Source organism: Rissa tridactyla, chromosome 17 (assembly GCF_028500815.1).
Source record: "Rissa tridactyla isolate bRisTri1 chromosome 17, bRisTri1.patW.cur.20221130, whole genome shotgun sequence".
Lineage (NCBI taxonomy): Eukaryota > Metazoa > Chordata > Aves > Charadriiformes > Laridae > Rissa > Rissa tridactyla.
In genome coordinates, this window is record NC_071482.1 from 1257589 (window position 1) to 1279936 (window position 22348).

At 60.4% G+C, this 22348-nt stretch overlaps 1 protein-coding gene across 1 annotated transcript in view; it reads right to left on the reverse strand.

The window, feature by feature from the left end:
- The window catches only part of DSCAML1 (DS cell adhesion molecule like 1), a 112726-nt gene that overhangs the window by 11000 nt on the left and 79378 nt on the right, over window positions 1-22348 (reverse strand). Inside the window, exons 6-24 of the mRNA XM_054223002.1 lie at window positions 21331-21606; window positions 20461-20757; window positions 18265-18537; window positions 14889-15167; window positions 14484-14603; window positions 14198-14374; window positions 9580-9779; window positions 8853-8949; window positions 8611-8739; window positions 8067-8234; window positions 7824-7894; window positions 6638-6878; window positions 5513-5659; window positions 5274-5429; window positions 4056-4195; window positions 2438-2591; window positions 2089-2206; window positions 1826-1989; window positions 1438-1536 (exon numbers count right to left, since the gene is read on the reverse strand). Coding sequence (XP_054078977.1) covers window positions 1438-1536; window positions 1826-1989; window positions 2089-2206; window positions 2438-2591; window positions 4056-4195; window positions 5274-5429; window positions 5513-5659; window positions 6638-6878; window positions 7824-7894; window positions 8067-8234; window positions 8611-8739; window positions 8853-8949; window positions 9580-9779; window positions 14198-14374; window positions 14484-14603; window positions 14889-15167; window positions 18265-18537; window positions 20461-20757; window positions 21331-21606 — 3306 coding nt within the window. The remainder of the gene's footprint in view (window positions 1-1437; window positions 1537-1825; window positions 1990-2088; window positions 2207-2437; window positions 2592-4055; window positions 4196-5273; window positions 5430-5512; window positions 5660-6637; window positions 6879-7823; window positions 7895-8066; window positions 8235-8610; window positions 8740-8852; window positions 8950-9579; window positions 9780-14197; window positions 14375-14483; window positions 14604-14888; window positions 15168-18264; window positions 18538-20460; window positions 20758-21330; window positions 21607-22348) is intronic.

Here is a 22348-nt window from a genome sequence, read left to right on the forward strand (position 1 = left end):
AAAGGGAAAGGCAGAATTAACTACCTCCCTTGGGAAGCTGCTAGGAAGTTGCTTCTGTCATCGAATGCTGCCTCCTCGCCCATGATTAAGAGTATTAGGAAGCACACCGTGTCCTAGATGAACAAACCTGTTACACCGCCGTCAACAAGACGCTTGAAGACGTCTCGCTGGGCTTTCCCAGGGAGCTTTGGGGGAGGCGGATATGCCACCAAGTGCATCACTGCCCCCCAGGGCAGCACGCCTCCTGCCCTGACTGTTCCAACCGTGTTGGCTGTACAAAATCCCGAACTTTCGTGGTGCATGGATACATTTAGCTATTTCGGCTGGTTCTTTTGCCAGTTCTCAAATCAAAATAACAGAGAAGAGCAGGCTTTCTGCCTTTGCGCGTGCATCACAAGCTGCACGCTACACTGCAGTGCTTGCAGGCCCACCCCGGCTGCCGATGGTGTCCGGGTACCGGGGTGGTGCTGCCAAAGGAGCCGTGTGAAGGCAGGCACGTGCCTCGCATCAGCTCTGCTAATGCCCAGCTCTGCTCAGGCAGAGCAGTGCCAAGGGAAAAGAGGTTTCTCGTGCCTGCCCATCGCCAAGGCTTCCCGATGGCTGGAGGACGGAGGTACCGGCACATTCCCAGGGCGGCGCGGGTCTGCCCGCGGGCACAAGCTTTCCCAGCCATGTCAAAGCCAGCCTCGGCACCCCCGCGCCGGCCGGCACCCTGGTGCCTGCCACCGGTTATTTATTTATTTTGTACATGCAGCATGTTTTCAATATTTCTAATCCAATTATAACCAAATTTATCAACAGAGTCCGCTGGAGTGAAAGGCTGCTGGCTGGGGAGATTTGCTTGTAATTACTTTCATGCTTTTAATTAATTGTAAGCGAGGCCTCCTTCCCCGCTCCCCCCTCCGTGTGCAGCTGTTTCAACGTATAATTCATGAAATGAATCAGAGCAGAAAGGAGACTCTGGGAAGCTGGGATGCTCCTGGAGCCCCCAGCCTGCCAAGGGTGGGAGACACCGGGGGACAGGGGACAAATCCTGCACCGTCGGCTTCAGAGTCCTGCCAATGCCAGGAGGCACGGAGCAGCCACACGGAGCGGCCGCTGAGGCTGGCCCTGGCCTCCAGCACCCGAGCAATTAATGAAACGCCCTTCATTAGCTACTTCAATCGCTGCATCTTGTCCAAAACACCTTCCAAGACCCTCATTAGGATCAGCAGCCCTCCTACAAGCTTGGAAGCATCAAACTTAATCCGGAGCGTTCCGGAGAGGGGGAAATTGAGGCGCAGAGATAAAAGCATGTGCACAGCATGCAGGGGTGTGCCTGAAACCTGCACCACGAGCCTCAACTCCCAGCGCCGGGACCAGAGGCAGGCACGGCTCTGGAGCGGGGATGTGCTGTGGTGGTGCTGCTGCCAGCCCCGTTGCCCGCAGCATCCGTACCCCGGATGGAGCTGCCCCCGTTGTCCCCGGGAATCCAGGCCAGCGTGATGGATGACGCCGAGGTCTTGGAGACAGTCAGGCGGGGCTGGTCCGGGGGCACTAGTGAGGAGGGAAAAGCCTGTGAGCACCTCGCACGCGTGGGCTGGAAGTGCCCCAAAACTGTGCGCCCCAAAATGGGAAACGCCACCAAGACCTCCTGCTCAGCCCCAGGCCAGCGAGAGCCCCTCGGTCAGGAAAGACCCTGCGGTGCTTTGCCCACCAAGAGCAGCCAGTATGCGAGAGCACAGGCTCGCTGTGCCATCTACCGAGGAGCGTGACCATGCAGGGCACTTGCTCCCAGATGGACGCAGACGTGGGACCGCAGGCCACCCCCGCCAGCACCCCTCACCTTGCACCAGCAGGTTGATGATGATAGTGTCGAAGCCCCAGGTGTTGGTGGCAGTGCAGGTGTAGTAGCCAGAGTCCTCTGCCTTCACCGAGCGCAGCACCAGCGTGCCGTTGGCCTGGATCAGGCGATGGCCGTCCACCGTGACGGGGATGGCGGAGTCCTCACTGCCGGGAGAGGAGAGGGTGCGTCAGCTGTGCACAACACAGCAAGGGCGATGCAGTGGGCACCGTGACCCCAGCCCGGGCTGGCAGCCCCCTCACTACCTGTCCTTGGTCCACTTGATGGCGGGGACCGGCTCCCCAACGGAGTTGCACGGCAGCCTCACGTCCTTCATCCACGGGGTGGTGACGGTGCCTCCGAAAGAGATGATCTTGGCAGGGGCTTGGGGGCAAGGAGGAGGTCAGCCTGGTGGGCAAGGCACTGTGCGCGGACCCCCCGGCGCGTAATGAGAGCCAAGACCCCCCCAGCGCCATCCCTCCTCTGCCCCGGGCACGAGTCACCCCAGCTGTCCCTTGCTGCTGGCTGATACGGAGCAGCCAAAGCAACCCGAGGGGCAGGGGACAGCAGAGCCAGCAGGCAGGTCCCCCCACAAGCTGGTGGCCCCCGCCGTACCTTTCCCAGCAGGCTCGATGGTGACTTTCTCGCTGATGTTGCCGCGGCCAGCGGAGGTGACGGCAGCCACCCACAGCATGTACTGCTGCCCGCGGTTCAGGTGGGCGATGCGGTAGAAGAGCTGGTCGGGGCTGGTCTCGTACTCGCTGGGGGCCTGCGGAGGGCAATGGGAGAAGATACAGCCTCCATGAGACCCTCACTCAACCCCGTCGCCCTCGGCCTGGGCAAAACAGAGGCCAGAGCAGCGCCTGAGCTCTCTGCAAGGCAAAGCTGCCTGTGGGCCAGCTGCCTGCACCTGGGCATCGCCACCACCCCCCAGTGTCCCCACGCAGGGCATCCCTGCCATCCCGCCGCCAGCAGGCTCATGCCCTCGCTCCCACCCCCGGCCAGCTGGCAAAGGAGGTCCATGGGTCCCGGTCACCCCACCGGGACCGATCCCCGGGGAGCTCCCTTCGCTCTCCAAGGGCCCACGGCCGCCCCGGCAGCCACCTCCCGGAGGTGCGGCGGGTTCGCTCCCGAGCAGCGAGGCAGCCCTGCTTGGCATTTCTCAATGCCAGTCTAAACCGGCTGGTGTCGTAATTTCTCCAGGGAGCCCGGGCCGGAGCCCGAAGAACAGATGGCTGCGACGGCATGATGTGTTCCTGGGAAAGGACGTTTCCCCAGCCGCCCGCCGAGCTGCAGCGGGGACCGGGCGCGGAGGCAAGCCCCGGCCGGGCTGCCAGAACCCCTCTGCGGGCACAGGCGGCAGCCAGGGGCTCCCTGAACACCCGTGTGGGCTCAAATCCTGCAGCCGACGCGGCGGCTGTCCCCAGTCCCGCTGGCTGTCCTCCGGAGAGGGCTGGCTCGCAGCAAGGCTGTGTGCAAGCGCCGGTCTCCACTGCATCGGGGCCAAACCTTTCCTGCCCCAGGCATGCCGTGCCCTACACGGCACCCTTGCTGGCCCCGGCGAGTGGACGGGAGCTCAACGATCCCTATTGCACAGGATGGATGGATGTGGATTCACGTCTGCAAACACGCAACTGCGCACAGGTATCTGCGCATTCGCCGCCTTCAAACGCGCGCCCTTGTGGGGCCCACAGATGTAAATGTACCCCACAAGCAGACACCTATAAGAATATTGTATAGTATACATAATTTTTTTTACCCAAATGACAGCTTTGACAAGATGCCAAGAAAACAATATCGGATCCCAGCGGTTTTACCAGTTGCTTTGATGAAAAGATTATGTTGCCCTGGAAACCAGAGGCTCAGATAGTGAAATGAGTTTGAGAAGGAGCTTTTGATAAGCACTAGTCTGCAGACCTCCCATCAACCTCTCCCTTGCAAAGGAGGGATGGGGCCAGGTTCGATTTCTATTTTATTTTCAGTCAGCTGTTGGCATATTTCCCATTCTCGAGCGAGCGCTGAGCAGGGGAGATGCCGGAGGAAGGGAACAGACAGAGGATGGGACCATGCCCTGATGCAGAGTGTCCACGGGTGCCCTTGCAACGCTGCAGTGCATGGACCTGGCCCGAGGGACCTTTGCTGCTGCTGCCGCCTGGCATCAGCCCTCCCTCCTGTTCCTGCTTGGCCAGCTCAGCATTCCCGGCGGTTCCCCATCCCCGTCCCCGTCCCATACCGGCTGCCCCGAGCCGGGGCTGGAGCAGAAGATGGTGTACTTCCGAATGATGCCGTTGGGCTTGGCCGGCGGCAACCAGGACACCACCACGCTGCTGGCGGAAGATGGGACAGCCTTGATGCCAGCGGGGGGACCTGGAACTGAAGGAGGGAGAGCGTGGCAGAGCCGGCGCCGGGAGGTCTCCGCGGTCTCTGCCCGGCTCGGCGAGGCGGCAGCACCTCGCTGCAGGGCTGGCATCCCGAGAACACGCTGGGGAGGAGCTGCGAGAGCGTTTCCATGCCAGCATCGGGCAGGCACAAATAGGGACGGGTCTGTGGGCGAGCGGTCAGCCCGTCATCACCCCACTGCCCACGGGACACCTCTCCACGGGTGGCTCCGGTCCCCTGCTGACCTGGAGGCAGGCGGATTAATTGCAGCCCAGGCTCTGGTTAAGAAACCGTGATTGGCTTTTAATGGCCGTCTCCTTAATCTGCCCGAGCGGCTCAGCCTTACCCTGCCCAGCTGCGTCTCCCCGGCATCTGGCGCTTCCCAGGACGGGCAGGCAGCAACGCCGGCCCAGGGGCCCAGGAAACGCTCCGCTACTGAATTAATGGCATTAAAGTAGGGCAGGCAGGGGTGTAAATATTTAAATATCCGCACTTAAGGAAAAGAAAAAAAAAAAAAAGAGAACGGGAAATGCCCTGCCCATGGCTGTACACGGGGGGTTTCTTCCGCGTCCCCGCAGCCGCCCCAGCCCTTCCCTCGCCAGTGCAGCAACACAACACGCCGTGGCAGGAGCAAGTGCTCCCGTCCCCCGCATCAGCCGGCTATGGCGCGCTGCAGCCCTGCCTGATGGCAGCAAGACCCGAGCGGGCTGGGGCTGCAGCGGCGGGCTGGCTCGGGCTCTGCTCCCATGGAGCAGCAGCCGGGGAGCGCGCAAAGGCAGCAGGGCAGTGCTGGCCGCCTTCCTCCCCTCCTGGCCAGGCACGGCTTTGGGCACACGGCGGGCTGCCGGGCACGGGACTTGCCCGCAGGTTTGGACAACCGAGCGGGAAAGAAGTGAAAAGGAAGAAGCAGCTCTGCCCTGCCTGCGCCGGAGGCTGCGCAGCCGCCTTTACTCATTGCTAAGGGCTCCTACGCAAGGCTCAATCTTCTCACTTCTAATTAACACGCCTTGCCAGGGTTTATCAGCCAGGACAGGAGGAGAGGGCACCCCCTCCTCCAGGCAGCGCCACTTACTGTCCTCCTTGGTCTGGATGTAGAGCACGCTGCTGCGGACGCCGTCGCCGGCCTGGGTGTACGCCAGCACCTGCACGCTGTAGTTGGTGAACTTCTCCATGCCCCGCAGCTCCACTCGCTCCCGCGTGGTCGTGATGTTCTGCATCTCACCCCACTCTGCGGGGAGATGGGGCCCGTCAGCCCCCTGCCACCACCCGGCTCCGGGTCCCCGGCATCGCCCGTTCCCCCCCAGCACTCACCCCCGTCCATGTAGAGGGACCAGAAGATGACCCGGTAGCCCTTGAGCACCCCATTGAGGGTGCTGCGCGGGGGCTCTGACCAGGAGATCACGGCCACGTCTGACGTGATGGAGATGGCCCGCACGTTCTCGGGGGGCTGGCTGGGAACTGAGGAGGGAACAGACAAGGGGACAATCAGCAAGAAGACAGAGAGGCGGTAGGTGCCCGGCAGATACCAGGCTCAAGGAGCCATGTCCCACCGGTCAGTTACTCCGACTGCACCCGCATGGGACCCCCCCTCTCCCCCAGCTGCTCGAGCCCCTGGAGCCGCCCCTGCCTGGCACGTAGGGCACCAGGGCCGGGAAACACAGCGGTCTGCATCCAACACGCAGTTCCGCTCCTCCCGGACCACCAAGGCAGGTGCAACCCCCGTGCTCACGGGGACAGGGAAGCCGCCGGGACACGCTGCGCTTCCCAGCAAGGGGAGAGCGGGAGAGCTGGCTGGATGTGAGGTAATTAGATCCCATTGCCCCATAAGAGGTAACTCCAATTTTTATGAGCATTTAAATGATAATACATCACCGTAACGATCCTCTTTGAAAATGATTATTGTTTCATATTACTTAGGTGCAAAAATATAAGCACCATGTAATTAGGGACAGAGTATAATAAACTAATACAGATAGTCCGTTTGAACAAAATGAAGGTAATATAATTATGGAAAAGACACAATTGCTAAAACAGGGGCCCTTGAATACCCCAGGAGGAGTGCTAATGTAGCCAGGAAATGATCACGGTTTGACAGGCTAACGAGAGCCTTAATTAAGTATGAAAAACTGCTGAGCAAACGCGCTGCAAAACTTTTTTCTCGTTGTTTTTAACATGACTGAGGCCACCAGCAGTCTCCCCTGGATGGAAACCTCCCTGGCACTTCGGCAATGTCTACATCCACTTTGACATCCTTTCAATTGCACCAGAAACCCAGTGCCACGGGGGTCCTGGCATCCTGGTGCTCACGCCTCCTCCCCAGAGCGGCAGCCACCCCAAGCCGCGCTCGGGACAGGGCAGGCAGTGGCCAAGGGTGGAAGGGCCGCGAGCCCCCCAGGTGGGACTTGCCACCGGGGACGGGGACAGGGACAGCCTTACCGTCCTCCAGCGTGGTGGCGTTGATCTCGCTGGACGACGGTCCCGTCCCCGCGCGGTTGAACGCCTGCACCACCACCCCGTACTGGGCAAACTTCTTCAGGTTGTCCAGCGTGTAGACCTCGCTGTCTCCCGTGGCTTTCATCTCCACGATGCTGTACTGCCCGTTGCTGCCGGGGCTGTTCTCCCGGTACCCGATCTGGTAGCCACGGATCACCCCATTCTGCAGCTCCTTCTTGGGGGCCTGAGGAACAGGGGTGTAAAACAGAGGTGTTGCGCAGAGCTCTGCTGCCCAGCGAGCGCGTCCCGGGGCTGGGAGGCTCACAGAGCTCCCTTGCCACGACCACCTCTCCCCAGCACCTTTTCTCAATGCTTTTAAACTTTCTCTCCCCGTGGCAGCGCTCGGGTGGACACACTGAGTGACAGAATAGTGATAAAAAGGGCCACCAGGTCCTCGGAGGCCACCAGAGAGGAAGGCGGTGGCTGGGCAGAGGGACGTGTCCCTGGGCAGCGCCCTTCCTGACCGGAGCAGCTCAAGGAGGAGGGAAAAACCTGACAGCCTTAAAAGTACACAAGGCCAGGTTGAGATCGATCTTAAAAATATTTCTCTGAAGCATTAAGAAATCAATAGGGTTGATTGCAAATTTATGTTACAAAGCCAGAGCGATCCATCTCACTGAAATACTCTTAAAACAAAGTGACTTATCTTTCAAGTGAATCTTATTTTCCATTAATCTGTTTTTCAGCTCTTTTAAGGGGAGGGGTGAAAAGCTGGAACCCTAAATTTATCAATTTACCACTTCATTCCAAAGTCCTAACTTTATAATCAATTCTATTTTTCATTAGGCACCTCTAGAAAAATAAATCCGATTCTAAGTTTTATTGATCTTCTCTCAAACACTTTGCAAGCCAGCATCTTGGTTTTTACGTATTTATCCTCTCTCCCCACGGCCCCCCACAGGCATCCTATGAGATAATGAGCTTGTTATAAAATGTGATTAATAAGGACCCCGTGTGATGCAGCCTTCAGCTTTTCATATCGCCCGGGAAATTCTTCCCGGCCCTCGTACCGCCGACAGAACGCCGGGTCCCAGGACAAGCTGCCACTGCAGAGGTTCAGGACGGCATTTGGTGCTGCCCAAGCCCCCCTGGCCAGGGAAAGCCCACCCACCGCCCCGGCCCCGCTCACCTTCCAGGTGACCTGGATGCTCTGGGACGTCATGGGCTGCAAGGTGACATCCATCGGAGGCCCATCGGGAGCTGCGGAGAAACAGACCCAAAAGAGCACGTTGAGAAGCGTCACCTCCTCGACAGGGGAATACTCGGCTTCAAGAGGGCACTGCCACAGCCAGCTTCGCTCCAGGCTACAGTCCCCACACGGCCGGTGGCCATCCCTGCCCGCTGGCCCCGGTGCCCGAGCTGGGAGTGGCACCTGCTTCCTCCGTGCTGATGGTGAGCTCCTTGCTGGGCTCGCTGCGCCCGATCTTGTTGAAGGAGTACATGCGGATGCTGTACACGGAGGCTGGGTGGAGGTCCACGATGTTCGCCTGGTTGATGGTCGGGGAGATGTTGCGCGTGGACTGCTTGAAATCCCAGGAATCTGGAAAAGCGTGGAGTGAGACGGGAAGAGGGTCAACGCCCCAGTCCTGCAGGACCAAGGGGGCCGTGCTCAGGCAGGTGAAGTCCCCAAGCGCCTCCGGCTTTTGTCCCCGGCCCCCGTGGAGAGGTGCCGCTTCCCCCCTCCTGGCTGCTGTACAGTCTGGGTTTGGCATTTTGCAAATATTATCTCTTTTAATATTCCCTTTCAAATGCTTCCATCCAGCAGAAATTAACATATTTCATTAATGCTGCTCTCTCCTTTCTTCATCAAAGAAAACCGGGATGCAGAATATTCCCTCGGAGGTGCCGGCGGGGCAGTCCCGCACCTGCCCGGCCCCGGGACGCAGCCCCCAACCCCGCCGCTTGCCATCACCTACCCGACTTGTTCTTGTACTCGATATCGAACCCTGTGATGATGCTGTTGCCGTCAAACCGCTGCGTCCATCGCAAATTCATACTCCGGGCTTTCACCTCGCGGATCTCCAGCTCCGGCGGGTCTGGGGGCTCTTGGGGACACACGGGCAGGTTAGGGACGACAGGGAGAGAAGCCCCCCGGGAGCAGGGGCATCCTCGCCGCGAGGCTTCGCAGCCTGGGGCTCCTGTGCTGGGGAATGAGTACCTTGGACGGTGAGCTGGATCAAGCCTCTGTCCTCGCCGTAAGAGTTGATGGCGTGACAGGAGAAGAAGACCGAGTCCCCGCGGTCGGCTGGTTTCAGCTACAAACGTTTTAGGGAGAGAAGAGAAGCCAACTCAGACTGAGCTACCCTGAGCACCGTGCCCCCGCCTTCCCCGGTATCGCAGCCTGTTCCCACCACCGGCCGCAGCGGTCACCTTCCAAATCCCCCCACTGGCACTAAAAATCTGCTCTTTGAGACGTCCCTGGTGCTACCAAACGCCGGTGCAATCCGAGCTGTTGTACAGGCAGCTGAGATCCAGTGCAAAATCCAGGGGCCTGTCACAGCACACGGACAGCGGCTGGTTTTTAATCGGTGTAATTAAAATTGGAAGCCTGGCTCCTCGCACGGGCCCAGGGCAGCGCTAACTCTTACGCTGGTTGTAAAAGTCCAGGCACTGGCCAGGTTTTTTGCCTGCCCGCTCCGCAGTGTGCTGGGGCCGGGGCAGACGCAGCCGGTGCACGGTGCTGCCGGATGGAGATGTGATCCCTCCGGCAGGTTTTCCAACGTCCCTCAATGTTAGAAACTCGATTTCACCACCCTGGGAGCGCCAGCCTCCGTGACACCCACTGGGGACACCCTCCCCGGGCACCTCCTGTGCCGCCTGCCCCCTCCATCACCCCAGCAAGAGGCCCAGCAGCCCGGGCAGGTGCAAGACCCCCGTCCCCTCACCTTGAGGGTGGAGATGACCTCGTCGCCGTTGTCCTTGGTGGTGATGGCGTAGCGCATGTTGCGGTCGGGATCGATGACGGTGTCGCCCTTCTCCCAGCGAATGATGATGGGACGCTCACCCCGAGCGGTGCAGTTCAGCTCCTTGGTCTGCCCCTTGATGGCGATGGTGGTGTTGGGGTGGGAGGTGATCATGGCCGGGACTGCGGGGAGACAGGGGGTCACCTGTGCGCCCTGGGGACGGCTCGGTGCCACCTGCGGCTCCCCGGCCCTGGCACAGCCCACAGACCCCGCCAGGGAGGCGGCGGATGCGGGTCTCGCCGAGAGGCCACGCAGCCCGGAGCAGAATCGTCTCGCTGCATTATACAGCTCAGGATCATAAAATAATGAAGCAGATAAATTTTATAATGCATAGCATTACACCAGGGTAGACAATAAAACGTGAAAGACAAATAACCAAGCACACACTATAATGAAGAGAAAGCCTCCAGTCTGAGACGTGCGGGTATGAATTATTGACTAAGGTTTTACACTCCCGAGGATGAGAGGAAGAATGTTTTCCATCACAGATTTGCATAATTCACTCGTATAAACCTGGGCAGAATATAGAGTGCGATTTCACATCAGGAAGGCCGCCTTTGCATTGCAGATACCAGAGATTATATAGGGTTTTTTTTCCCCATAGCCACCCCAATATGCAAAGGAGGACGGTGGGGAGGCCCGGCATCGCCCACACCACCCGCCTGGGCTGCAGCACCCGGCGTGGGCACATCCCGGGGCCGCCCGAGCAGCAGCTGCGGCACAGTTAGGGCTGGCCCTCGGGATGGCACATCGAGTCCCTCTCGCTGCGGGAGAGCGGCTGCAGCGCTGGCACGAAGCTGCCGCCTCCCGTCCTGGCGCTTGGGCGGCACCGCCATGGGGAACCAGGCTCAGCCTCCTCCTGCCCGTCCCCGCGCGCTGCAGCAGCCGCCGCCGCGGCGCTTCCCCCCGCTGCGAGGGATCGTGCGGGCTCCTTCCCCGGCAGCCCGGCCGCTCCGAGAGCCGAGCAGTGCCACGGCGTGCACCGCGCAGGAGGAAGGGGCTGGGGGGGACGAGGGCAGCCTGGGTAAGCAGAAAAAAATGTAATGCATAAACAAACAGCGCTGCTGAGTCCCGCAGTAATATATGATAATGGCAATCCGCAAAGGCAACACACACTGTTATAATGGGACACAAGAGGCTCTAATGAGCTACGACTTCTCGGCTTTCTGTGGCAATGTAATTCAATTAACAGCGAAGGAAACCTTTCCTCCTGAGCTGCCGGTATTTGCGGGGTTCAGGGCAGGCGCCCACGTGGCTGGGACAGAGCGGTGCCCAGCCTGGCACCCACTGACAATCCCATGGCAATCCCGCCCCGAGGGGTCTGCAGACACCCACGAGCCGGCACGGGGACGGCAAGGAGCAGGGATGTCAGGGCAGCACTCAGACCCGCGGTGCATCGCTGCCGGACCTGTGGTCCAGGGCACAGGAAAGCAAGAGCTACAAGCACAACTTCTCCGTCCCATCCCCAGCCGTGTGCCCATCTTCTCCCGGCGCCGAGGCTCCTGCCTGCCTGCAGCCCAACGCACAGGGACGGCCGGCAGCTCTTGCAACTACCCCGGCCCAGGGCCGACCGCTTCTCTGGCTCCGAGCGTGCAGAGCATGGCACGAGGGCACGCACAGCCGGGCCAGGTCTCGGCACTATGGTGGGACCTCGCCGGGCTCCTGCAGGCTGTCCCCAGCTCCTGCCATGAGAAGGCCACCCTGCCACTTGGCAGAAGGGGGCTGCTTTCCCGCATTCAGCCGTCATTCAGCCCAGGTCTGAGGCACAGAAGGGTGTCTGTGGCCGCAGGGGCCAAAGGGGCAGGATAGCCCCGCAGGGCTGCGGCAGCCACGCAGCCATCGTCCCCCTTCCCAGCGAGCAGCAGCCCCGGGAGAGGAGCTCCGTTTCAGGCTCTGCTTCGCTGAAATGCACTTATTGATGTTTGATTAAAAGCAGCTCCTTGGATGTAAACATATCAACTTCTCTCAATTGCTGGGGTCCCAGGAGAGCGGCAAGCAGCCCAGAGTGGGGGAAGCAGCAAAACAAACCCAAAGAAAACCCCAACCAGCTGTGCAGACAGCTCAGACCAGGGCGCAGAGGCTGCACCTCTTGCATGCTGGTACCCAACACCTGCCCTGGGGAAAGCTCTGCCACTTGTGGAGGGACGGCATCGCCCACGACTGGCCGTGGGACCCTCCAAGGGCTGCTGAGGATGCTCCCAGCTGGGCTAAACTGCCTTCCTCGGGTGCAGGGCCATCAGTAACGTTGGTTCCTGCCTATCAGAGCATCGACCAGAGGCCCGGGTCAGTGCTGCTCCGCAGACAGGCTTCCCTGGAGGAGAGCTTGCCTCCAACGCTCTCCGCACCCACCCGTCCTCCCAGCCCGCTCCGCTGCCCCTGCTGCGCTCCCCCCGTGCCCACGGGCCTTGTTAACACGGCCCCGACAGGAGGCTGGTCCCGCTTGCCGGGCAGAGATAAGGCTGGCTACAAAAGGGAGATGTCAGCAGCTCTGCCGTCCCGCGCCAGGCCGGGGCACAAGCTGCTTCACAGCCCGCTGGTGACAACTGAATGAGAACGGTGACAAGGGTGACAAGGGCTGCGCCTGCCTCCCGCGCCCCCCTCTTTCTTGTTTGGAGCCGGCTCTGTGATGTTAATTTGATTGCACCCATTCCAGCTTCCTTTCTACACTGATTAGCTGAGTTTCACCTGAAGCATGAGATTAATTCAAATTGCATGGAAGCAATCAGTTATGCTCTTGCCGTACGGCAGCGAACTCCCAAACACGTCCGTCCCCGTGCCCGCGACGCGCAGGTGGCTGCCCCTCTCCCAGCCCCCAGCCGGACCTGCGGTGCCAGGGGGCTCCGAGCAGAGGAGCCCCCTCTCTGGCGAGTGCTGCCCACCACGCCGGCAGCCCCGGCACAGCCCGCAGGGACCCCCCCGAAGGACACAAGCCTCTCCATCCCTCACGCTCTGCTCTCGACACCCGGCGGGGCATGCAGCCATGTGCTAAATGGCATTTATCACACGCTGGTGGTCTCCTCACCTGCGCTCAGCCCAGCAAGCCGTCCCCCCGGGGCACGCGCTCCCGGCACACAGCATTCACCACCTTTCACTCAGAAATAACCTGACCGGACACTAACGAGTTCCTCTCCGGAACCTGGCTGTCTCGGTTTCCCCCTGGAGCCCATCACCGCGGCATCAGAGAAGGGGACATGCGGGTGAGGGCTGGCTGCCGCGGCGGGTCCCCTCTCCCCTGCTGACCGCCAGCACGCTCTGTTTGGGTGCTGATTAACTTTCATTTAACTCCGTCCGCAGTGGCCTGACTTTCAAGGAAAGGCGGCGCTGATCTCCCTTTAATTGGCCTGACATTTCACTAAACAAACAAAAATCCAAAAATGAAACGAAACAAAGAGCCCCATATAATGCTTAATTGGCTGTGGCGCTTCGTCTACCTATTCATCCAAACCTTTTCAAAGGCTGCGAGGTCTCTGGGAAATGTAAAAGCACATGCATAATAAGGTTATGTGCTATTCAAGTCAGCAAGCAACCTGTCCTGGGATGCAATTACAGCAGATAGCAGGGACAAGGCAACAGTTCGGGCTCCGAGACTTCTGCACGCTTGCTCAGGATTAATCGCCTCGACTTTGTACCTGCGCCTTATTGAAGTGCGTCGTTTGAAGTCGCTCGTTGCGATTCATCAGTTGGCGGGATCAATTAAACCGCTGACAGGGAGGGGAGCAGAAACCCAGGGACGCAGGGGCCGGGTGGGGAGGGGAGAAGCCCCGAGAGAAACGCCTGTGGGTGCCGGCGCATCAGGCGCTTGGCTGGGGAGGGGGGCAGCGAGGGGCTGCCAGAGCCGCTCTCTCCGTGCCTCGTCCCGGGCGATTCCCCACGTGCAAGACCCTCGCCCGCACACGGGGGTGCCCGGGGAGGGCCGCGCATCCCCTCTGCCCGGCAGCACCCTGCCCGGGGGACAACCAGGGTGGTCGGTGGTGGCTGCCACGGCCCACCCCTGCCATGGCGCCAGCAGGGCAGAGTTTAGCCCTGCTCAGCTCTGCAGACACGCAGGAGCTGCCGCAGGAGCGAACCCGGCCGGGCTGGTCCCCCCTCCACCACCTCCTTTTTGAGGTTTGAGCGCTCACGGCAGCAACAATCAAAATAAAAACAGAGGAGCTGGAGATTATGTATTCTGCTGATAGCAACGGGAGAGGAATCCAATAATAAGCGCAGGTCAAACACGGTGTCTAACAACACTTCCCAGCCCATCCCTGGCAAATTAGCCCAGCTATTTCCTTTCCTCCTGTACGACGTAGATTGATTGCTCGGTTTGGCTCAGGACAAAGCGTGTTTAATCGCAGAAGGGAAGCTGTTCCCTGGAGGGGGGGAATCAATGCCCTCCCCCATGCCCTGCCCATGGATGGGGGGATGCGCGGTGCCGAAGGTATAGCCAGGCTGGTGCGGTGGGGACCCTCGGCACGGAGCAGGGGACCATGCCGGACCAGGCTCTGCTGACAAGTACCCACCCCCCCCTCGCCACCGCGGCGCGGCCCCGGCTACTTACTCTTCACGGTGAGAAACATGGACTTGCTGATGTCGGTGCCCACCCCGTTGCTGGCCTGGCAGAGGTAGTAGCCGATGTCCTCCTCCAGCACGTGGCGGATGAGGAGGGAGCTGTTGGGCAGGATCTGGATGCGGCCCGTGAGGGGTATGGGGTGGTACTGCTGGGGGTTGCCGCTTCCTAGGAGGGGACACGGGGCTCAGCCAACGCTCCTGAGGCTTGGGGCTGGGGTGGCCGTGCCGAAAGGGGACTCTCCCCTGTCCCAAGCCCTGCTGTCTCTCACCCCTACCTTTGGCGTGTTTCCACATGACTTTCGGAGGCGGGTACCCATCAACGGAGCAGTTCAGCACCCCGGCTTTACCATAAATGCCATCTTGGTTGTTGGGTTGGACCACAAAACGAGGAGGCACTGAGGAATTTGAGAGAAAAGACGGACACTGGAGTAAAAAACCCCCATCGGCTCCTTGCACCTCCTCCCTGCCTGCGGGCACGTGGCTGCTCTGCTCAGCCCCGCTCCTCACCCTCCCCGCCTGCTTCGGCGCCGCTCCTTCGACCAGAGGACAACGGTATCTCCCTCCAGCCTCGTAACTCGTCTCTGCTCCCTGCCGTGCTTCCCTCCGTCACCATCCACCCTCCCGAGCCCAGCGCGGTGCCAGCATGGGGGAGCGGGCCGGACTGCGCACATGGCACTCACCCCGCACGATGAGCTGCCGCTCCCGGCTGACCGTGGCAGCGTCGTTGCTGGCGATGCAGGTGTAGTTGCCGTTGTGCTTGAGGGAGACGCTGGAGATCTGCAGGGAGCTCATGAACTCCTTGCTCTCAATGGTGACCCCAGAGCCGGAGAGGATGACGTGCCCGTCCTTCCTCCAGGTGATGTGGATGGGCATGTCCCCGGAGGAGACCACGCAGGGGATGTAGAGGAGCTGCCCGATGGAGGCTGGCGGGAACTCGAAGGGCTGGATCAGCGGAGGGACTGTGGAGGGGAGAGGCAGAGCTCGCTGGAGAGCCCGTCCGGGGACAGCCTTCCTCCAGGAGGGACGGGCCACAGCGGCACTCGGGGGAGATGTTGTCCCAGGAGGAGAAGCAGCCCCGATTAGCTGCCCAGGAACCCAGGCAGGCTTTTGTTTCCACCAGGAACACAGCCGGGGAGAGGGGAAGGTGCTGCCGAGCGGAGGACAGTGGGAAGATGTCCCCCAGCTGGCAGGGCCATTGCGCTAAGAGTGGGACAGAGAAACGCCGACCTCCCCAGCAGAGCGGGCCCTGCTCTGGGGAAAGCCCTGGCCGACCCCCTCTTCACACCAGCCGAAATTCCACCTCAGCATTTATCTGCTCACAGAAAAGCAATTATTAGATGGATGCTTTTCTTAAAGGCACCGGATTCAGAACCAGCCATTATCTTTCTGATAACTTAATTAGGCAACCGCAGCATCTCTGGCAATGTGGGAGGGGGAAGAAAGCGGAGGGAGGGAGACAATTAGCTTAACAAGGCTCAGCACCTGGTAGATGAGATCCTCTTTCCGCAGTCTCCATAATTAAATTAGCAGGCTGCCAATTGTCCCCTCGGCAGAAATAAGCTGCCCTCTGGTATGGGCGCGGGAGCAGCTCCCCGCAGCACCACGCGGGTCCCTGGGCTCCCATCTCCCCCCCATCTCCATCGCCAAGGTCTCTGTGCCAGGTCCTTGTCCCTCCGTCGGGCAGCTCCGGGGGCAAGCAGGGGGCTGCTTGCCGCCCCCCCGGGCTGCCGGCAGGCAGAGGGGCACAGGCACACCTGGCCTGCCCCTTCGCTGGCTACAGTGATGTGGCTCAAACGGCTGGAGCCATGGAGCCAAGCGCTGCCTGTTTTCCATAATTAATGAATAATTAATTGGGAATGCACTGCAGTCTATTGCAGAGCGGGGACGGGCTTGTGGATCCGTCCGTGCCTCTCCAAACGCGCCCCCCCAGCCGCTCCGCAGCTGGCAGGAGAAGGACCGGCTCCCCCGGCAGAAGAGCTCTCCCCGCTCCCGCTCCCCACGACTGCAGCCGCTCTCTGCCCAGCTCACGGCCTGCTGCCACCCTCCTCTCTCCGGGGCTTGCAGGCTGGCAGCGCCTTTGCGCTCCCCGAATCGCCGCTGTCACCTGAGCAGAGCTGTGCCAGAGCCCCGGGATGGCATGAAACCCACACCCGATTAATCGAAACGTTCAAAGGCGTTTGCAGGAATAACGAGCTGCCAGGGCACCTCGGATCGTGCTGCCGGGGGAGTGCGGAGAAGATGCCCCAGCAGCATCGCCGGGCGGCCGCAGCAGCCCTAAGGAGCAGGGCGGTTTGAAGCTGGGACCTGGGGGACCTGAGGTCCCCAGGATAAGCAGCAGCAGCAACTAAACCCAGGCGGGAGCTCCCCTCAACGCGAGATGGGGAGCGTGGCGGGGGCGATGCCTCGCCGGCAGGGCTGCAGGCAGCCCGCACATCCCCGCTCCCGGGGGAGCGGCGCCGGAGGGGAGCTGTAAAGCTTTTATTGCCACACGCTCGGAAAGACTTGCATAACTCACTCGTGGCACTTAACGTGGTCGCCAGGCACTTGTGGCAATAAAAGCTTTACGGTGCTCCACGCCGTCCCGTGCTCCCCTCTCTTATATTTATGCACTCTGCTCCACGGAGCTAGCTCCCGCTCTCTTCTAGGGCCTTCGCAATTCTTTTACCTGGCCCGTTTATCTGATGGCTGGAGCAAATAAGGAAGCCAGCAAGCGGGGCTGGGTGTAAATCTCCGGCAGCCACACTGCTGGCAGAATGAAGACGTCTGGCCGCAGCAGAGCCCGTGCCGCCGGCCCGCACGGCGCTTCCACCCGCTCGCCTTCCCCAGCCTGTCACCGGCCACTAATCACAGCAGTAAATCCCGGCTCAGAAGGGTTCGCTAGCGGTTGCTTCCCAGAATATATGGATCCTCGGCTGAACCTCAGCATCCTGCATCCTCCGACGGCACCTCCCAGTGACTGACAAAAAGTGAATGTCATTATTTAACTGGACTCGCGTACATTCCTACGGGTGCTCTCTCCGCACCAGCCCTGCCTGTCCCATTCATCCCAGGAGAAGACCAGCATTTACTCAACTCTGGCCTCTATCCGAGCCCTGGGGCTCCCACATAGATGGGGATTTTGGATAAGGCGAGGAGAGCAGGGCTGGCCGTGCCCTGCGCTGCAGACCCCAGGGGAGAGAAGTCCTCCCCGCCACCGCCCTTTGACAGGTTATCCGCAGCCTGCTCTTCCCTTTGCAAAGCCTTGGAGAAGAGCATTAGCTAATCAAGTGGTGGCATCTATAATCAGCTCGGTGCACTCTCTTGCTAACCTGATTCCTAATAAGAAAGTGGTGGATGGGAGGGGAAGGAGGGGGATCAGAGTAAAATCCAGTCCATAAATACCCTGCTGGGTGAGACAGAGAAAGGCAATTGGCCGGCTGCTTCCCCAGCGCAGCTGTGTGTGTCTACATGATTTACTGCAAACACCACGCTGGCGACGGGCGGCGCCGACCCGACAACTCTGAGGAGGGGAGATACGGGAGCACCGCACAGGCACGGCGCAATCTCAGCGAGTCACTGGGAGGGAATGCATCCGGCTCAATTCATTAGGACTGATAGCTCCCTCAATGGGGCTGAATAATTGATGGCCTGGAGAAGCTTTTAAGATGTTCCGTGCGCTCGGAAGACCGAGAGTATTATTTTTTTAAAAGCTAACACACACAGAAAAACATCGGTGAAGGTGATCCGAGCAAAGGTTAGATGTTTTAATACGCTATGTTTACACCGTAAATCCTTGCTCCACCGCTTGTAAGGGGAAATGGATACGCATGGCTCGGGGCAGCTGCCGGCACGCAGGCAGGACCAGGTAGCCACGTCGGCAGGAGCCGAGCCAGCTCCCGAGGGCTGCTGTGGTGGGAGCCGAGCTCCCATGGGTGCAGCGTCTGGGGAGCACGGCCAGTGCCCGGCTGCGAGTCCCCTGTGCGACGCTTCCCTGCCTCCGTCCCGCACAGAGATGTCCCCAGCACGACCTGGGCGGCCTCTCCGTCTGATCCAGGGAAAGCCTCTCCACCCGCTTACCTTTCACCGTGACGTGGATGCTCTGGCTGATGGAGAGCTGGGGCTGGATCAGCACGCTGCACAGATATTCTCCTTCATCCATGCCTTTCTGGACGTCCATCAGCTTAAGAGTCCCGTTCTCAAAGACCACTTGGCGGTGGTTATCGGGCAGCAGCAAAGAGTCCTTGTACCACTTGATGGAGTAATACGGGTACCCGATCACCCTGCAGTTGATGAAAGTGTCCCTACCCGCTACGGCTGTTATGTTCTTCATCGCTCGGATGCTCGGGGGACCTACATAGCGGGAGGAAGGAAGAGGCAGGCTAGGTTAATTCCGAAGGGCAGCTTGGTTGCATGCAGATCTGCTGCTGTTTCAGAGCGAGCTTCACAGGCAAAGGAAGTAACCAGAACGGTTGGGACCCAGCCTGGTTCCGGGTGAGGAGCAAAGGAGGAGAGGGCTCCTCTCTGGGCGCAGATGGAGAAAGCCGCTCATGGGCTGCAACCTCCAGCCAGAGCCACTCGCACACGCCTACAAGAGCGCAGCTACGAGCAGGGGCAAATCCCACCCCTGTTTTGCAGGGGCAGCTTCAGCGCTGGGGGAGCCGAGGCCGCAGACGTCGCTGCTGCTGCTCCTCGGAGGAGGGGGGACAGGGACTGGGAGCACAGTGTGACTCTGCAATGGAGCCGCGGCCGCCCGGCGCAGCCCCACCACGGCTCCTCCAGCAGCGCCTGTGGCCACAGGGGCCGCAGGAGAGACGGGGAGCGTCCCCCACAGCCGCGCTCTCAGCAGGAAGCTGAACTGCGCCGAATATCCTCAATGAGAGATGCTACAAGAACCTGGCTTCCATCGGCAAACATATTTCACCTCTGCTAAAGCACGCCTTTCTGAGCCTCCCGCTGGCAACCCAAGTATGGCCAAAAAGCCCGAGAGTCACCAGTTCGCGCTGGCTTAAGGACTGGGAGAACGCCGCAGGTGAGTATTTCAACAAGAGATTTCATGCATCAATAATTCGATTGTTCTCCCAGCCAGCCACTGCATAAAATAGCAAACTAATCTAAAGATTAACTCTATCTTGACTCCTCGTCCTAAGGACGTAGCAGGATAACAGCCTAACAGACGCTCGGGATAAGCTGATGGATGGTCTTTCTCGTGCTGGGACACATTTAGAAAAGGAGCAGGAAAAAAGAAATTAACATCTCGCTGTGTAACCGTCTCTTGGGCCTGTCTGAGGGACTCGCTCCATTCCAGGGGAAGAAAAAGCCTGAATCTTATCTAGTGACAGCCCGTCAAGAGCTGAGAGAGGGGGGAAAGGGAGACAAGGGAACGTCCTCATTGAAAACGCTGCTCTGGCTTCTCATGGCTGAGGGATGAACTTGCTCCAAATTCAATAGTAAACGGCAGCAAAATTCAGACTCTCCTGGGATCGCAGCCAAAAAGCCACTAGATCCATTTCAAACCTGAGACACAGACAAACACAGCCCTTCAACCCTCTTTCTCAGCAGACAAATAAATGCTACCTTGTCTCTGCCTCGCTCCCACCTGTAAGCCTGGAAGCTTTAATTGGTGATTATTAATGGGCAGGGTCTAATACCGTACCCTGTGCCTGAGAGCGCTCCCTGGAACGCACCGCGCAACACGCTCCAGCCGTAATAACACGGTGATTAACGCGGCCATGGCTTTTAGCAGACAAAGAAAACACAGACATGACAAATCAAAGCTCATTTTCCACGATTTCACGTGCTGCCTCATCATCGTTTGTCATGTAGATCCCTGCGCCGGCGGGCGCATTCGCTGCCGGGGAGCCGGGACCGGGGAGTGCTTGGGGGGCACGGGAGACCCGGGATGCTCCGGTGCCCGCCACCACCTTCCCTGCGTGGGGTCCCTCGGGGAGGTGTTTGCCGACCCTGAGGTGGGGGCTCGGTGGGGCGAGAGCCACCCCGACAGGGAGAGACCCCTGCAAAGCCGAGCGCCAGCTCTCCGAGGCTGCAGGATTGCTTCGCGCTTCCTTCAGCTCGCCACTCTAAACGGCGGGGAGGCTCAGCCCTGCGGGTGGGAGCGAGCGGGGAGCTCGGGGAATGGGGTCGGGGCAGCCAGGGAGACCCGCACGGCCGGGGAGAGGAGAGGGGGAGGGCGAGGAGGAGCGCTCGGCCGGGGAACAGAACACAACCAAAAGCCCAGTTAAAGTCCTATTCTGATATTTAAAAGTAGACAGGCACCTCTTACGTTTATTCGCGCTTGGTATTCGGCGCTGCCCACCGAGTTCCGCGCGGTGCACCGGTACACGCCGCCGTCCTTGATCTGCGGGCTCGTCACGTTCATGTGGCTGATGGTGGTGCCGTCCGACATGGTGTACTGGTTGGTGCGGTGCCCGCTGTCCCGCGGGATGGGCTCGTCGTCCAGCGCCCAGGTGACGGTCGGCGGGGGGGCCCCCTTGGCGGCACACATCAGGGAGAACTGCTCCCCGGGGTTGACCACCTTCTCGCTGAAGGAGGAGACGATGCGGGGGGTCCCATCTGGGGGGCACCCAGGGGGAGGGGGGGTCAGGGAGCGGCAGCCACAGGCAGCGGCAGTCACCCACCCGCTGGTGGGACGGCTGTGAGCCCCCGCCTGGGGTGGGAACCCCCATCGGCAACACGCACCCAGCCGTTCCTGCATCCCTGCAGCGAGGGGATGCTGAGAGGGGGCGAGGGGGCTTGTGGGTCCATACAGGCGCCGGCTCAAGGGAACACCAGACTCAGGGTGCCCATCCCTGGCCCAAACATCCAGCAACCTGCGTCTACACCGGCTCACGAGGACTGGGGAGGGGACGCCTGGCGAGAGGCAGCGTCTCGGTCCAGAGGCTGGGGATGGGCAAGTCACCCCTTACTTTGGTCCTTCCCCCTGTCCTGGCCATGCTGCGTCCCTGAGCCGTTTGCGGATGACACACAGAGCCAGGTAGCAGGGTGTGAGCAGCGTGGCCCCAGGAACCCCCACCCCTCCGGGTCTCACTGCTCTCCAGCCATGCACGAAGCATCCCGGCGTGGCCCAGGGATGCGGCAGCTCGGTGAGGGGCAGAGAAAAGCCCCCGCCCCAAGAAGCCAGCTCACCCTCCAGCGTGATGATGGAGAAGTCCTGTGCCGTCTGGGACTTGCGGGTGGCAAAGCACTGGTAGGCCCCGGAGTGGCTCTTCTGCGCGGCCGTGATGAGGAGGGTCTCGTTGCTGATGCCCCGGATGGAGATGTAGTCATCCACCACCACCAGGTCCGTGTTGCGGTACCAGCGGATGATGTACTCGGGGGACCCGCTGAGGGCACAAGAGAGGATGACGGTGCTGCCGATGCCCGTCTTGAGCTTCTTTGGTGTGAGGGTCACACGCAGAGGGTCTGTGCGAGAAAGGGCGAGAGCGGGCGAGGTGTTGGCGGCGCCATCTCGGCACCACCGTCCTCTCTCTGCCTTTCCTGCTCTGCTATCACCAGTGCGACTACACATAAAATGTCACCGCACAATAAGGCGGTGGCCCCCCGCCACCCTCCCTGCTGACATCCCCTGCTTTTGACATCAGCCCTGAGCCTCCAGCAGGGGTGCCGGCACTGTTGGGGAGGCAGCAGGACGGCTGGGAGAAGCCATCGCAGCGGGTGACGTGGCCGGTGTGCTGAGGGACAGCACTTGGGACATGGAGGGCGGCTCCCAGCAGGCTGCCAGTGCCCGGGCAGTGCTGTACTCCCCATGGTGCTGCTCCAGGTAAGGTAGCCATGGCACGTGCCAGCGCTGGCACCACCGGGATGCCGGTGGCAGGAGGAACCCCCAGGAACAAAGCACATGATAAATACATAGCCTGCCTGGATAGCATTTACTGTTTGGTTGGAGCTTATTTTATGAAAATCAACCAAACAAAGTGCAGCGGCACCTAACATAAAACCGATGTCGCCATCCAGCAATTTACATCCCCCGGCATCACTCTGAGTTTTCCCGAGGCCCCTCTCCCTGCCCGACTGAAGCGGTAAATCAGGGGACGTCTGCGGATGCGCCACTGCAGCACGATAAACCTTCCGCAAGCGTTCGGAGCACCACATCAGACACGCTGCGACGCAAGACAGCGGCTTCCAGCATGCCACGCCGAAATAC